This window comes from Solanum verrucosum, unplaced genomic scaffold (assembly GCF_900185275.1).
Source record: "Solanum verrucosum unplaced genomic scaffold, falcon-dt-bn FXZP01000277.1, whole genome shotgun sequence".
NCBI classification, from domain to species: Eukaryota; Viridiplantae; Streptophyta; class Magnoliopsida; order Solanales; family Solanaceae; genus Solanum; species Solanum verrucosum.
Genome location: NW_026019945.1, coordinates 876,151 through 894,470, shown reverse-complemented (window position 1 = coordinate 894,470; position 18,320 = coordinate 876,151). Strand labels below are relative to the sequence as shown.

General features: G+C 32.9%; 2 protein-coding genes across 2 annotated transcripts; one reads left to right on the top strand and one right to left on the bottom strand.

The window, feature by feature from the left end:
* Positions 1 to 1,474: 1,474 nt before the first annotated feature.
* LOC125808301 (cellulose synthase-like protein E1) lies at positions 1,475 to 5,706 on the bottom strand. Its single transcript, XM_049488029.1, is given in 9 exon segments — positions 1,475 to 2,032; positions 2,162 to 2,509; positions 2,595 to 2,819; positions 2,912 to 3,121; positions 3,203 to 3,334; positions 3,581 to 3,721; positions 4,054 to 4,260; positions 4,262 to 4,367; positions 5,431 to 5,706. Coding segments are annotated over 9 exon segments (2,199 nt in total). The 5' UTR covers positions 5,703 to 5,706.
* Positions 5,707 to 12,545: 6,839 nt separating this feature from the next.
* Positions 12,546 to 15,386, top strand: LOC125808312 (WEB family protein At5g55860). The gene is made up of 2 exons (XM_049488040.1): positions 12,546 to 12,739; positions 13,353 to 15,386. The coding sequence occupies exons 1-2, from the start codon at positions 12,569 to 12,571 to the stop codon at positions 15,207 to 15,209; spliced, it is 2,028 nt and encodes a 675-aa protein (XP_049343997.1). The 5' UTR covers positions 12,546 to 12,568; the 3' UTR covers positions 15,210 to 15,386.
* Positions 15,387 to 18,320: the final 2,934 nt, after the last annotated feature.

The following is an 18,320-nucleotide window of genomic DNA, read 5'->3' as shown; positions in this document are numbered from 1 at the left end:
AGAATGCAATAGTAAGTAATTTTATCACGCCTGGTTCGATTCGTCAAAGATAATATGTATCTTTGTAGCAGGACAATTATGTTTGATGGCTATAAGAACTGGTTGTACGATACAGAAGACTAGCAAAGAATGAAGTTAACATTCTGATTATATTGTCATTTTTAGATGTTATCTATTAGCTGATACAAGTTCTCTTATGTGTCTATAAGCCTATGGCTTTGGGTGGTTTTCTTTTACCGCGGCTCAGAGAAGCCATCATGTAGTTGTATAAACTTAAAGTTTTTTCATTTTTTATTTAGTTAATTTCTTTCGTCTTCTCAGGTGATGGCAGATTTTCAGAGTAACTCCTCTTTGATGTTTTTATCAAAGTTATATGATGCTGTCTTTCTTATTCGACTTATATAATCTTCTTATTACAGTAAATATTTTTCTCTGTGTTTTGTTTCACCTTCGGGGTCGTTTGGTGTGAGGGATAAAAATAAATAGTGATGCGATAAAAAATTTGTATCTTGTTTGGTTGCTATGTTTGGGGTAACTTATTCCACCATTTATATCATAGTGATGGGATAAGTTATCCCATATACATGGTGGGATAAGTTATCCCATATACATGGTGGGATAAGTTATCCCAGGATAGCTAATCCCGGGATAAGTTGTTCCCAACCAAACAACCCTCAGTGTTTCAGTTGTGCTGATCATATTGTCTCCATCTACAATACAACAAAGTGGAAACAGGCTTGATAGTTTTCTGTTTAAAACTAAATAGTTGATCACCTACACTGATATAGCAGTAGCAAATGCATATGCTGTTAGAATAGATCATACAAGACTTATATATGTAAACCTTAGATTAATTTGTGCATATGTTCAGATCTCGGTTAGATTAACTTTGTGGCATTGAAGGCTTGTCTTATCTTTACTTTACTAATATAAAGGGAGACTATCAGAAAGCAAAAAGATGTGTTATAATCTTTTGTTACAAACGACATATAATTTAATTAATTGCCGATTGTTGGGCTAGTATAAAATATATATGGTGGAGGTCTCCATGTGACTACGACAGTTTTGTCCTCTACATTTTGAAAGGAGAGTGAAGGGGAAGAGGGGGCAGCCCTCAGCCGATCATCCAATTCGCTCCAACAGTTAGTCATAGTTTCCATTTAAACGTGTAATATAAAATCATAATTTTGATCATGAGCATTTAAATATGAAACTTAGTTGTACGCTTTCAAAGTAAATTGGAGCTAGTGTTAACTAGCTATTGAGGTTGAGGTCAATTATAATGTCTGTCGTGTATTAATTAGTTTGTTCTTTTTTAAAAATATATGAATAAATAATTTGAGTAAAAAACAATGCATTGAATTGAAAATCGTCGTAAATTAATTATTCAACATGCTTTCTATGCTAGGAATCATAAGAAGAGCATTGTCCAAGGTCATATAAGGAAACCACGTATCCCTATTTCATCTGACAATTACATATATGCAATACATGTACAAACAGAAAGTGCAAAACCAACTGACTGAAATGCAGTGGAACTAGGTATTTTCCCCTTATCTTGCCTAAAGAAGAGAGCATTATACAAAGGCAAGTTAACAAAAACAAGAACCCCACAAAGCAAAATTTGCAAAGCCATAGTTTCAAATACATATTCCAATCCCAATACTCTTGTTAATATCAAATTTTTCACCAACCCCATTAGGCAAAAAAGATTGATCATTGCCAATGTTGACAAAATTGTAAGCATAGGTGAAGCACTTCCAAATTCCATTTTCTCTTGTTTGTATCTCAACAACACATCATCATTAGTGACTTTTGGAGTGACTATGAATGTTGTATTGGAAGAACCAAATAACTTCAACATTGTATCAAGAAAGGCAAACATGTAGGAGCTTGTTCTCTTGTAAAGCCATATTCTTTGTTCATTCCACCATCCAAGAATTGTTCCGCCACTCCACAGGAACTCAGCAAAACTATATATTAGTTCCGCGATTACCACATATGCAAATGGCAAGAACCATTTGCTGGAGACCTGAAAGTTAAGACCAAAAGCAAAATTTGTCAAATTTCTTTTGTAGACCAGTGATTCTGCTCGCAATGTGCTTTTAGTGCTAGTTTTATGTTTGTTAAGAAAATGTGATGATAAAGAGGCAAAAAATACCTGTGGAAATAGGGGAATTCCTTTGAGTAGACAAAACGAAGGGACGATAGAGTAGTACAGAGTTGCCCAGCAATTCGGAGACCAGAGGCAGTAAATGAGATATCCCAACACAAGGCCAGGATTGAGCTTTCCAAGTCCATACCAAACAGGGCTATACTTGGAAAACAGAATCATTAAATCGCCCTCGGACCATCTCTTATGTTGCACTAATATCTGATCCAACGTCGTTGCAGTAACCCCTACGAAGGCATCCCTTTTCGGACGATAATAAACAGACTTCCAACCTTTACACTTAATTGTCAACCCGGTCAGTACATCTTCGACTGGGCAGCCATACTTCAAACCAATCTGCCATGTTAATAAAGTTCACTACGAGTCAGTTGCTAAACTGTGTGACTATCTCATCTAAAATTTGAAATGCAGATGGACATACCTCATTTCCCCATTGAGTGTTTAGGTCGTACGTTGAACTAGCTAATCTTTCTAGTCTTTCTTCTAACTCGTGCACGTTTTCTTCCATCTTCTCAGGACATGCACTCTTCAAATCAATCCTAGCTTCCGTGCTATACTCTCTACCGTAAAGGGTGTCTCTCCTATGAAAGCAGCCAGTTCCAGTATACAAAGGGCCTCCGTAACCATCAGCACCGTGGAATTCCACCTTAAGTTGACATAAAAGTAACGATACGAAAATTTCAGCAATGAATATTCATCAACACCATAAAACCAAATAGAGATGTACAGTGTACTAACCTCATCAATTACTCTCAGAGAACCATAAACTTCATTTTTAGTGGCATTTCCGAAAGATTGTGGAAATTGCACGAAAGCAATTTCACGACTTCTTTCTTCATCCATAAAAAAGCAAAGAGCATCTTGAATCGCGTTTGAGTTGTTCGAGTACATATCACAATCTACATTCAGAATTACTGGCGCATTGCTGATCTCTGAGGACACCCTGAGCTGAACATTGTAATCAACAAAATCATCCACAGGTTTATTCAAGATTTCACTTATGTGATGAGCAACTGGTACTAGACTTACCAATGCATTCATCGCCCCGGCTTTGAAATTATGGAAGTGCTCAGGATGCTTCTCCCGAGCCACATAGACCAACGTTGGCAGTCTTACCCTATCAACGTCCTTTGTCTCTTCGTCTCTGCTGTCGTTTAGTATCTAGTACGTGAATGAAAGCAGACATATAAGATATCAGATATGTAAAGTTGCAGTTATTCTATCCATAATGTGATAGTCAACAGCAGAGCTACCTTAAACAAAAAGGTGATTCAAACATTCAATTGAATCCCCTTCATCGAAAAATTATAAAAAAAATTGTGTATAAATAAATTGTTGAATCTCTCTAAACATACGGAACGAGTACATAGCCTAACTTGAACCAATATTTTTGTTACTTTTTTGTACCTGCAAGATAGCAGCATGGTTTTTCTTGGATGAATATGAATTCCATTTGGAAAATCCTTTGTATTCTAATTTTGCTTGATCTGAGACTGTCCCAGCCTTGCATACAACGTCAATTTTGTTTGCCATCTCCTCGTATAATCCCTGCAGTGTTGAGAAAAGACGTTGGCAATCAAAATCCATATATATACCTCAGCATTTATGCTTGACATTCAACAGTTTTGGATCAAATAAGTTTTGATAAACAAAATAAATTCTTTAAAGAGCTGGCAAATCTTGAAATAAGAGTATTTGATTGAATACCGGAGTTTAAAAAAGAAAGATGGACTTTTGGCACATACCGAAAGCATCTTCAGAATTTTAAGGTCTTAAACATGCCATGATAATTCTATGACTATAAGAGCATGAACGCGTCTTTCTTTCTGAAACAAACTATATAAAAGTTCATGTCATATAAACGGGAACAAATGGAGTACCTTCATTTTGGAAAAATCTGCATCAGATTGATCCGAAACAGACAAAGATGCAAAATAGGCAGCAGGAGACCTCGGCTCAACGTTGAACTTTTTGCAATAAGGAAGCCAATGCTTTGCAAAGCGAGAAGCTTCTAGCAAGGCATAAAAGGTAAGCTCGGAACCAGCATCATCCGAGAGATAAACACTGAGCTTTACTGGTGGATAATTGGTAAGCCAAGACTGATAAAACTGTATTGATCACCATAATTGGTGGCTCTATTACAGGATCAGCTGTGCACACGAATATATCAACTCTCGGCAACTCATTCTCGTACCTATTTTCATTCAACAATACATAATAAATGTTAACAAAACTATGTTCTCTCTAACACCTTGAACTTAAACTTTTAGACGAGATCGTCACACAATTCAACATGGCACTATAGCAGGCAATGTTTTGAGTTCTAATTCCACCTCCACTACCATTTAAATTTTTCTTTTGCGTGTTTGATCCATGAAAGACAAGTTGATAATGTAGTTAAATGAATAACAAGTGTTTTGTTATATCTAACAGTTCAAATGTTTACACGAGAAGATCACACAATTCAACTTGTTTAATTAAGAGCAAACAATTTGGTTCTGAAATTCCACGTGCACTCTTAATTGAAAAACCTGTATCAGGCCTTTATATGAGGGGCGCGTTGAAAATATAATTAAATGAATAAACAAGTACTCTGCTCAATAAACTACAGCAACAACTACACCTTAGTCCCAACACAAGTTGGGGTCGACTATATGAATCTCCACCGCTTCATTCAAGCTCGACTTATGTCATCATCATAAATGAGTGCTTAGCTCAATAAACAACAACAACTAGTACACCTCAAGCACAAATAAGTTACTATGTCGTCATCATAAAGGAGTTCTTAGCTGATCAGTAAACAACAACAACAACTACGCCTCAATCCCAAACAAGTCTGGATCGACTATATGAGTCCCCACTGCTTCATTTAAGCTCAACTCATATCATCGTCACAAATCAACAAACAACAACAACTACACCTCAAACCCAAACAAATCGAGATCGGCTATAAGAATCAGATCATTACTTATTCATTTAAACTCATCTCATGTCATCATTACAAACAAGTGCTCAACTCAATAAAAAACAACAATTATGCCTCAGTCCCAAACAAATTGGGTTCGACTACATGAATCATTTAAAAGTCAACTCATGTCATCATAATAAACAAGTGCTAATCATCTCAACTAACAACAACAACAACAACTACTACAACTCCTAAACAAGTCGAAATCAACTATATGAATCATCACAAATTCACTAAATCTCAATCTAATAGATTATACTTTTAGATGAGATCGTAATATATAACATACCTCATCAAGAGCCTATCTCGAAATGTATGACGATAAATTCTGTTCCAACGAACAGACTGAGTGAGGAACCAGTAAAAACTATACCATAGTTCAGCTCCAAGCATTCCAATCCAAACATATCTACCATTTTCACCTGAATTTGGTATATTACAAAGTCTATAAAACCAAATCAAAATAATCCCACAAAAAAGTGAAGTTGCAAATAGCCTATATAATATCCTTCCCTTTCCCTTCTTTGTCTCAAATAAAGGCTCATACTTCAACTTTTCCATATGACTTATGGCTCTCTCTTTGAGGATTATCTTCCTCTATCTTATATATATAATAGTTATTTAAATATATTTTTGCATTAACAAAGAGAAATCCTTACGTTTGTGGTGACGTTTGGATGATTTTGCACGAATTCAACTATGGCAACTCGAAATGATTAATTATTACTGTTTATTTCGGACCTCGACCTCTTTTCATCTATAAATATTTAAAATATATAAAATTAAAAGATATTTTGATACCTTTAAAATAAATTTTACTTTCTAAAACTTAGTACCAAGTTTGACAATCAATTTGAAACATAAAAAGTTGTAATGTTTTTGAATATTAGCAAATATTATTTTTCAAAAGCTGAAAAAATATAAGTTATTGTAATAAAGTAATTTATCAAACACAATTTTATTTTTTGTGTAGATTTCCAACATATTTTTTTTATATATAAAATACTTCTTAAAGTAAGTAAAATTTTAAAAGTTTAATCATGTTATGTTACACTGAAAAAAAGTAAGATTCCCAAATAGTTGGTCGCCACTAGTTGCTCAAATAAAAAATAAAATATATGGTGGAGGTTTCCATGTGACTACGACAGTTTTGTCCTCTACATTTAACAAAATAGTAATCACTGCGTTTTACGTAATTTATTTTCAAATAAGATGTCTCTTTCTTAAATTTAACAACTCTTCAAATTTTCAAATAAAAACATTTTAATATACTGTATATGTTTTTAATTTAAAATTAACTAAATATAAAAATCTTTTTATTTTTATAAATTATGTAGCGGATAAAACTAAAACAAAACAAAAAAAATTGGAAGTATGAACGACCATACTCATAAATGGACCCCAAAAGGCCAAAATTATTTAACAACTAGATGGTTGGTGAACTTTTTCTTTTGAGACTTTCAAAAAATAAAACACATGATGGAGTTCTTATTTGGACCGTGCAATATAAAATTATAATTTTGGTCATGAACATTTCGATGTGAAACTTTGATAATGATTTTAACTCTCAAATTCTACGAAAAAACATAAAGACCGACTTATATCTTGTTTTGATAGTTATTATCCGTTTATATTATATTATTAATTCAAATATAATATTTTTTTAATTATTATTTAAGTTTTATTATACCATATCATTAATTACTGATTCAATAATCGTATCATTACTTTAATATCTTCTTCTCCTTTTATCGTTTACTTATTATTTTGATTTTATCATTTTACTCCACCGTCTTTATTTATTATTAAATAATTTTATTTTATCATTTATTCTACCATTTCATAATACCTCCATCCTGCCCTATAATTGCTTGTAGATTTATCATTTATATCCTGAACATGAATATTATGTAACGATGAAGAACGATACAATCACATACAACTATGATACAATTAATCTAAATGTTATATTCATACAACAATACTAACACAACACATTATAAAACAATCCACCATAGTCATCCAAACAAAAGTGTTTTTTTATATGAACAAAAATAAATTTTGAGTGAAAAACAACGCATTTAATTGAAAAATCATCATAAATTAAATTAATTAATCAACATGCATGCTACGCTAGGAATTACAAGCATATATGAAAAGTTAAAATAAATCAATCAACTGATCTACTAAAAACACCGTTCGAGTATTATTAATATTCACTTGTGACACCTAAAGTGATCAGCTTGTTGATACATAGTTTTACATTTCTCAGCCAATTGACCCGACCCGTCATCATCAAATTCACAAATTTCCACCGTAGCTTTCCTCTGATCCAACCCTTGACTCGCCGGAATACCTTTGCCGTGTAATTGACACAACCGCGATAATTCGTTCACATCGAGTTCTCGTTCAACTTGCTCTTCTTCTTTAATCGCTCGTTCGAGGTTCGATAATATCAGATCGTGTTCCCGGTGATCGCCGCCGTGCTCCGCCACTTTCTCCGTCGCCATGACTATGTTTTGGGGGAAAATTAATTATTATTTTTTTGTTTGTGGAATTAATGTATTTATGAAGAGGGAATTATCTATTTCAAAGGCGGTTTGATGATGACTCAGCATGACACGTGTGTAATAACACGGTGAGCTGTCATGATTTTCCAAATGAGGTGGCACATTTTTAGATGGGATGATAAATCTGTTTTGGTTTGGATCCGACCCGGATTGAGGCACGTAGAGATGATGAAATTAGTCCATAAAATTGTAAATTATTTTTGTTTGAATATTGACTCATTCATTTATTAACGTAACTTAGCTTAAAAATGTGATTTGAGCTAAGTTACATTTGATAGTAGCGGGGCAAGTGCACATATATAGCTACGATTAGATAAATATTGTCGTGATTTGAGTGATAAGAATCATTTATCCTTATTCAAAGATTTTAAGTTCGAGCCCTTGAATATGAAATCATTTTTTTTTTAAGGAATTTTTTATCTTATGAGTTATGATATAAGACTTTTTGGTCCTAATTTGAATTTAATCGAATTTTAATATAATCTATCAAATATAAAAATAAAAAAAAAAGTAAAAAAAAATTTGTATTCAAAATATATTTCTGGGTCACCTCAATTATGATCATCAAGTAGGGACAAATTAACTTTTTGAGATTAATTAAGCACTTTTTTTTTAAGTCTTTAACATTTGACAAATTAGAAAAATGAAAGTGACTAGATAAACAATTCATTTACAAGCTTACATGTCGCAAATTACAACTTGTACAACCTTTTTTTCTAATTAAAGTATAAGTAAAATAAGAGGATCCTATCTTATCTTATCTAGTATCAACACATTTTGTATTATCTTGCAATCTTTTTCAATAATTCAAGTTAAACTTGTTTAGTTCCCATGTGTAGTGGGATATTCTCAACACCACTAATATCCAAAAAAATATCCTAATAAAGAGTGTCTCTTTTTAATTACCTTTTGTAATGTAACTTTAAATTGATTGGGACCTCACAAATTAGAGGAAAATCAAATCAAACCAAAAAAAGGAAGAAAAAAACTCCTAATAGTTAAGGGGGTGGGGTGTAAACCTAACTTATAGTCTAGGTAGTACCTACATATGAACAATTTACTTGCACATGGTGTGTATATTGCATCAAATGCATATACGACACATGTATGGTAATATGCTAATATACCTTTAGGCATAATAAATAAAAACATGACCCTTAACTTGATGTCAGCTTGCAATTATGACTTTTAACTTTGAATGTGTACAAGTAGACATTTAAATTTGTATAAAATTAAACAAATGGACACATTCGTCCTACATGGCACCCTACATGGATTTTTTGTGTCCTACGTGACATTTTATGTGTATTATGTCATTTAGGACATGTGTGTCTACTTGTTCAATTGTATATAAGTTTAAGTGTCTATTTGTACACACTCAAAGTTGGAAGGCATAGTTGTCCACCGAAGCCAAGTTAAGGATCTTGTTTATGTATTATGTCATACTTTTATCACTAAGTATCCGAGGATGTGACATAACAATTAATAAAGTAAATTAAAAATTATGAAGTTCAAGTGTAAATTTGAGTTGAGCTAAAAATAATATTTTTTTCATTTTTGTTTACTAGATTTAGACTTGATATAAAATTTAAGAAAGTAAATAAAATTTCTAAATTTTATGATCTTAAGCTAAAATGATGTAAAAAGTATTTTTTTTAATCTTATAATTTTAAATATATCATATTTTAAAAAAAAGTTAAAATTAAAAAATTTCAAAAAGCAAGAAAAACAAGTTAAATCGAAGAAAATAGGTGAATTTTTTATGTGTCTAAGGTAATTTAGCTACCTGGTTCACAAGTCATGATCCCTACGGAATTAATTGGAATGTTCTCGAACATCAAATTAGGAAAACTAAATAATGTGTATTGTTAATTGTTATCTAATTTTTTTAATTTTAACCATAGAAAATAGAGTAATACTTTTTCCTATGTATGGTAAGTAGTATTGAGTGATAATTACCAAATCTTTCTCTAGTAATTGTAATAGATTGAGTCTTTTGTATATGTGGGGTTGTTTTTATTATGAAATAGTACTTTCTATTATTGTTATGGAGTGGTAAGTATCTTTTTATTTTTAATAAAAGATTTTAAATTTGAGTCTTTTATATGTAAAGTCATTTTTGTTAGAAAATACCTTCTATTATTATAATCAAGTGGTAACGAGTAAGTACCTCTTCATTCTTAATCAAAAGTTTTAGATTTGAATCTCTTACGTGTGAAATCATTTTTCTTAGGAAGCACCTCCTATTGTTGTGATGAAGCGACCCATACCTCACTAGCAAGGATTATGATGAATTGATACCCTTTATCTTTATTTAGAGGTCTCAAGTTTGAGTCAGATACATAATCATCTTTGTGCTTTACCCCAATGTAAGCACCTCCTATGTTAAACTTTTTGAAATCAAGTTAAATTTAATCAAATTTTAATATAAGTGCGAGATATCGAATAAAAAAAGCCTCTTTTTTCTCCTTCATCTTTGTGGTTCTTCCCTTTGCGTGCTCAAAGACAGAGTCAGCTTTGGACGGTGCCATTTTGCTGACTTGGACTTGTCTTTTCTCTTTCTCTCTTTCCTCTCTGATTAGCTCATAGTAGTAGTATACATTATATTTGTCTTTCAACATACAGTTTTTTTTTACTTTAGCTTTTTGTAAAACTTTCAAACCATCTCTCAATTCAAGATTCCTTGTCTTTACTGTTTGAATTTTTTCTTTGTTTTTGCTTATTGCAACTGCCCATATCTCAATTTTCCCTCTTTTCATAGTTTCACTAACCAAATAGTGTTTTCCCCTTCAAAGGAATTGCCTTTTCTCTTCTTTTATACTTAGCTATTGAGGGTTTAGGTAAAAAAAAGACAGTCTTTGAGTATTTGGGGCAGTTTTTTTTTGCTTTTTGGTTTGTGGGTTTGTGTTGATTGGTTGAAAGATTGACTTTTTGGAAGATTTTTGGTCAACCACTTTTGCCTATTTCTGAGAATTTGCTGCTGTGTATCAACCCTTTTGGGAGTTGAAAGATTGATGATTTCTAGGGTTTATGGATGATTAGGGCTTTTCATCATTTAGGTAAGCCCTTTTTCCTCTTTTACCCTTTTGCTTGCCTGTTATTGTTGTTGTTGTTGTATTTGTTGTTGAAGAAGGGTTAAAAGTTGAAGTCTTTATTAGACTTGGTGGGTAGAATTTGGTTCTTGGTAGTTGCTATTATACTATTGGGTAAATTGTAATTGAGAAATGTAATGACTATCTTTTTGAGTTGTTTTTAAATTTCTTTTGGGTTTCAGATTGAACAATTGTCCTGTTTTTTTAATTTTGTGTATTTCTTAACACCTTCGAATTGTTAAGTTGTATAAGAATATGTGTATGTACACCTGCAATTTAATCATTTAATGCACTGAAATGGTTTGATCGCTTCCCTTTTAACAGATTTCAAATTTTGTTTACCTAAAAAAAAGTCGAAAGGTGTTACTGTATATGTTTTTTTGTGACCTTAGAGAGTGAAAATGTTTACATTTTTGGCTTAGCATGCATTGTCAGGGATGTTTGTAGAGGTGTTTGTTTCTCTGCACTCAAAATGACGTCTGTTTCGATCTTTTTGTTTCACTTCCAATAATGAATGCCTAGGCAGCTATTCACAACCCATCATTCTGTATACACCTAGAGAAACTTAGTTCTAGTTTGAAAATTTTCTGGATTGTATTTAATGTGTAGTTTTTAGTTGATGTTACATCTAAACTTAACTATATCCAGGGGAAGGTCGGATTATAACAAATTATGATTTTCCTTGCCGTTTAGTGCAAAATAGAAATGGTGTGTGTTAGACCTTACAATAACTCTCATCTAGTCTGATCTAAGCTTGTCACGATTTGCTAGTATATTACAATCCAACTCTTTTTAAACAAGATATGAAAAGGGACCTGTCACAGGAACACCTTGGTCTGTTGGCAAGCAATGAAAATTTTGATTAGGCCAATTTGATAGTTAAAATTCCTAAAGAGAGCTTCAATGAGATACTTGCATTTGTATGTCGTGGTAGAGACAACTGCTGCAATGGGATATTGACATCTTAATCTTCCGCACCCTCAGATACAGCGAAGCAGAGCTCAATATAGTTGTTCCTTTTAATTTGAAAGTACAGTAACATAACTCTCTTTGAATATCCTTGAGTCAATAATGTTTAACATGAGTGTTTGGCTATTCTCCTCTGACATTTCAAGCCAATTATCTTTTTGTCATATAGGAATTACTTGAAGGTTTTTAGTCGGTGGATAGCTTGCGCTTGCAGTGGCTAGAATTGGAGATTAGAGTGATTAATTTTGAGGAATGAAGTGCATTTCATAGACATATCACCCCCTCCCCACTTTCAAGTCATGTGTACATACAGCTCTCTGAGTATGACATAACGTGACCATTATTTAAATGAAAGAAGAAGTCGAAAACAACCTACTCCCCTCAGTGTGACAAAAAGGAGCGTCTTTCTGTATGTTTATTGTGACCTTAGAGAGTGAAAATGTCTACATTTTTGGCTTAGCATACATTGTCAATAATGGTTGTAGAGGTATTTGCTTCTGTGCACTCAGAAAGACATCTGTTTCTTATAATAAATGCCTAGGCAGCTATTCGCAATCCATCATTAAGATTTTCAAATTCTTATAAAAAAAAAGGTTAAAGCATTTCAAGTAAAAGGAGGACGCTGATGTTAAATATACCTAGCTTGTATTGCATGATGACCACTTGTAAACTGGTATATCAAGCTTCTGTGCTACTCTTATCCACAATGTTGAAATTCCGTCTGTGTTTTTGGTCACTTTCAGTAAACTTTTCTTTGCTTTTTGTTGGTAGGCGATTCTGTTTAAAAGATTAAAATATGGTTTCAAAAGACCGTAAGAAACCTACTGGATCTCCAAAAGTACAAGTTGGGGAGATAGATACAAGTGCACCATTTCAGTCTGTCAAAGATGCTGTTAACTTGTTTGGGGAAGGTGCATTCTCAGGGGAAAAACCTGCAATCAGGAAGCCAAGACCTCAGTCTGCAGAGGTAAATAATACTGTGGTTCAAAATGTATATCGTTAGCCTGAATGGAGAAGCTTGGTGTTTTTATTATGACATTTTATCTGCATTGTTTGTGCTAAACATTCGTTTTATGATTAAGATTGAATTAATACCTTATTGAGCTTTGTTCTCCCTCTCCTATTTCCAAGATCGAAACAAAGAAAAGTTGGAGAATGGACATCTAAGCAAAGTTTCCTTTTGTCTAACAAATACTTGTAATTTGTCTATTACATCAAGTAAGTCATGTTGTCATAGAAATTTGTGCGTGCATGCATCTCCATCTATTCATCGAACTTTTTTCTGGTGTATGTGTCTTTGAAGCATCTTCTTTCTTTGATTGTTCAAATGTTTTCACATGGTGTTTAATGACTTCGAAGTGTTCATAATTATTTGGTGCTTCATTTTAGAGTTTCAGAACTTTTTCACTAAATGGTAAATACGCTCATACTTGAGTCTTTTGAGTACTGAATGTAACATGTAATCAGGTGCTCTCAGGAGTGCATGAATGCAAAAGTATTTACACCTAAGGATTGGTTAGTGTTCTGAGACTGCAATAAAATAGCCTCACCTAAGTACCCTTATCTTGTCTTGATTTCAGAGGGTACTGGCAAAGGAAACACGGCTTCACTTAGCCCAGAAAGAGCTGAACAAGTTGAAGGAACAGTTGAAAAATGCAGAAACCACTAGAGCCCAAGCACTTACGGAGCTCGAAAGGGCAAAACGGACCGTTGATGACCTCACCAAAAAGCTTAAAATTGTTTGCGAGTCAAAGGATTTGGCTGTCAAGGCGACAGAAGCAGCAAAGAGTCAGGTGAACCAACTTGAAGCACCAAATGATGGCTCTGTTATGGGGAAGGATGGTTCTTGGAAAGTGGATCTGGAAACTGCAAGAGAAAAGTATATGGCTGAAATAGCTGATCTTGATAAAGCAAAACAAGAGCTGAGGAAAATCCGCCAGGATTGCAATACATTTATGGAAGAAAAAACTGGCGCTATTGAGCAGGCAGCAGAAGCTGAGCGTACTGCCAAAGCAAATATGGAAAGAGCTAGTGAGCTCTCCAAGGAAATAGCAGCTGTCCACGAGTCGGTTGATCAACTAAAACTTGCTTGTGTGCAGGAGCAGGAAGAGGAGGCAAAGATTTATGCTGAAAAGAATGTCCAGAAGCAGTCCTACAAGGCTAAACTTGAAGAGTCAGCAGAGAAGTTACTTGCTTTGAAGAAAGAGACGGATGCAGATTTAGCCAAGAGTCTTGAAGCACAGTTAGCTGAAACAATGTCTGAAATTGAAGCTTTGAGGAAAGAAATGGACAGTGCGAAGTCTTCTGACCTTGATACGGTGAAAGTTGTCACTGCAGAGCTGGATGATGCTAAGGAATCACTACTTAAGGTCGCAGAAGAAGAGAGTACTCTCCAAACCTTGGTGGAGACCCTTAAACTGGACCTGGAGAATGTCAAGAAAGAACATTCTGATCTGAAGGAGAAGGAGGCAGAGACAGAATCACTTGCTGGGGGTCTGCATGTCAAGCTCCGGAAAGCCAAATCTGAGCTTGAAGTAGCAGTTGCAGAAGAAGCCAAAGCAAGAGGTGCTTCTGAAGAAATGATCTCCACTCTCCACCAGCTGACCTTGGAGACTGAAAATGCAAAGCTTGAAGCTGAAGAGATGAATATGCAAGCAGAAGAGTTAAAGAATGAAGCTGAAGCCACTAGAATGGCGCTTGAAGAAGCAGAAAAGAAGCTTAAAGTGGCGATGGAAGAAGCTGAAGAAGCAAAATCAGCTGAGGCTGAGGCTCGTGATCAAATTGAGATTTTATCTGAAAAAACCACAGCTGCACGATCCTCAACTTCTGAGGCTGGTGCTCGTATTACTTTATCAAGAGATGAGTTTGACTCATTGAGCCGTAAAGTTGAAGAACTTGATAATTTAGCAGAAATAAGAGTGGGAGCCGCAATGGCTCAGGTAGAGGCGGTGAAAGCAAGTGAGAATGAGGCCCTCAAGAAGTTGGAGGCTACTCAAAAGGAGATTGATTATATAAAAATTGCAACTCAGGAAGCCTTGAAGAAGGCAGAGATGGCAGAAGCTGCCAAGAAGGCCGTAGAAGGGGAGCTTAGAAGGTGGCGAGAACGTGAGCAAAAGAAGGCAGCTGAGGCAGCTTCTCGTATTCTTGCTGAAACACATATGAACTACAGATCATCTCCTCAAAGTTACACAGTTCAGAAGGAGAAACCATCTGAGAAATTCATGGAATCACATTTAAAGATGCACTCACCCATTGAAACCAAGAAGCAAAACACACAAGAGAACATAATGGAAACGCACAAGTTGCAGAAAGCAAAGACATCAGTGTCAAAGAAGAAAGTATTGATGCCTAGTATCAGTGGCATTTTCCACAAGAAGAAAAACCAAGTAGAGGGAAATTCTCCATCATATCTTCCTGGAGAGAAACCTGTTTGGTAACATTTTGTGCAAAATATATGTGGTGGAGAGGAACTGTGCTCTATGCCATGGATTGTGTGTATATCTGAAACCTGTGGAGCAGCAATTCTTTCCCCTTTCACTTTTGGTATTTATTGCGTGTCTGCAACTTCTTAGAGTTATATACATTTGTCTCCTATAATAACAATATGCTTACGGACTCGTTTACTCCACTTGGGGAATTACACTAGGTATGTTTTGTTGTTGTTGCTTACATGACTCGTCCCTTCACTACCCTTGACTTCCATTGAAAAAGGAAAAAATTGAGTCTTTTTTTCTTCTTTTTTCTTTGGTTTCTTCCCTTGCTAATATGTTTTTTTCCTTTGGTTAGCATGATCAGTACGAGGCGCTTGTAAGTATCCTATCTCGTATGTGATGTGAATTTGAATTAGTCGTAGAAATGAATTTTGAATGTTAAAAAGGATTAAACAAGAGAACAAGGGGAATAAATACTTGTAATAATTACTTATTAAGGACCTACTTGGTCATAATAATTGTTTACTTTTTTTTGGAATGATTTTTCATTTTATTTGAAAATTAGCGCTTGGATTTTGTGGTAAATAAATAGTCTATTTCAATGTTAAGTTGTAGTAATGAGTGCACTTATACCGATAATATAAGAAATTCATTATACTATCGATATATATAACTTAAATTCAAGAAAACCTTACCTTATTAATGTCATATATCTTGATTCTAGGCTATAATATAATCATTTTTTTCTCATTTCTAGTAATTTTATTTACTAAACTTGTTATGAAAAGTTACTTCTTAGAATCTAAATAATCTCATGTAAAAAAATGTATAAATATAGGTATCTTCTTCGTCATCTAATTTATGAGGTTTTACACTATCGTTTTGGCATTACGGTAAATATGGTGTAGCAATAAAAAAAAAACTGCAATCACCATCACATTATATAATAAATGGAAAGCTCTTAACTTTAAATTTGGACTACGTTTTTGTTCCTCTGTAAATTAAAATGTTATAAAATATATAATTGTTTAAATATTAAATACTATATCATTTTAATTACATAAATGTGTGATGAATTTTTTACTTCATTTAATTAATTCCTTATTAAATATCTAATTTGATAATGTAGTATTTAAATTACATAAAGGCACGAGTAAGCAAAAAAAAAATCATTAAGTTAAAAAAAAAAAAGAATTACATACTCATCAAAAATTGGTGGGATTTTATACTGCTAAAATTAACTTATTTCTTAAACAATAATAAATAAAAATACAGATTAAAAAAATTCTGCAAATCTTAAGTTTTTTTTACGTGATTGAACCTGTAATATTTTGATATAAATATATAAATATATATCTTACTGATAAATATTATTTCTTAGAGATATAAATCTTCACGATAAACATATAAAAAAGTAATACTTTATGGAGTAATAAATAAATAATATTGCAGTCAAGTCCTTTCATCTACTCTTATTGGAATTCTTCCGGACAAACTTACAAAAACAAAAATCTAAAATTGATGAAGTACTTTATGGAGTAATATTGTAATAATGTAGCTAAATCTTTTATCTACTTTTATTAAAATAAAACTTAATGTATTTGATATTTTTGAATTGCATTGCAGCAATATATTTGTATAAATCCATATTAAGTACTATTTGCAAACAATGTAGCATGAATTTTGGGATTACAATTTATAAGAAAGACTAAAAAAATTGTCAAATTTCTTCCTTCGGTTGATAGCACGATTTTTTTTCAATTGATTTTTAATGCGCACAACTGATTTTCTCATTCCATTTGATACCATATTAGTTTGTTTGGTGACTTTTTTTATTATATTCCTCATATTTTTGTTATATTTTGATGTAGTATTATTGCTTCATATGTAATTTTATTTACTTGATGTGAACATGAGTATATCTTATAGTGAAAACATATTTTTTGGAAGTTAGTATAATTTTTGTTGCCGCTCATTATGCATTTTTTTTTTTTACTGTACTCTCATTTTTTTTCTTTTACTTTTATCGCTTATTGTATTTATGTGCTTGTTAATTGTGTGTAAACATGAATATAAAATAGATATAAGCTCTTATTTATCTCGAGCTTATATCTTTTTTTTTAAAGAAAAAAAATCGCACATATTTTATTAATATTTATATTTTAAAAAGTTCATATTAACTAATATAGAATATACGTGTCAAAAATTAATTACAAATACATATGACTCATTAGCTAGAATCTGCATTACAGTGTTGCCCTCACAAAAAATGTGATATAGCGAGTAGAATCATGCAATTATTACATGAGGCGCACATATTTTCATAACTAATTAGGTTATGCGCTTCTTATTAGTATCACGATAAACATGGTGTAGCGATTAGAAATTTGTAAATCATTACATATACATATGGCTCATTGGCTGGACTATGTGCTACTATAATGGTCTCATGTTATATGTAATGTAGTGACATGAAGCCATGCAATCATTACATGTGGTTCATTTCAATAAGTATTTACTTCATCAACTAGCTTACGTGACGACCAGTTACTTTCATATCTGACTAAATTGTTTGCTACTATATTGGCATCATGATAAATGTGGTTCAACAGTTAAAAATATACAATCATGATAAATGTGATTCAACAGTTAAAAATATGCAATCATGATAAATACAGACGGATCATTAGCTAGACTATGCACTATAATACTAGTGGTCTCACGATAGATATAGCATAACGACTAAAACACGTGCAATTATTACAATGAACTATGCATTATTATACTATTTGCCTCAATATATATATATATATATATATATATATATATATATATATATATATATATATATATATATATATATAGCATAACGATTAAAACACGTGCAATTATTACAAACGGTTCATTCTAAAAAGAATCTTTTGTAAGCTAATTCACGTGAGGCACATGTACTTTCATAGCTGGTTGTCAGACTGTGCATACTTTCATATGAATACTAGGATAAAGAAAAAATAGCAAGTAGGAATCTGCAACTGTTATAAATGTAGACGGTTCATTGGTTAAACTATGCATTAAGGTATTAGCCAAACAAGAAATGTGGTATGGCGACTAGAAATA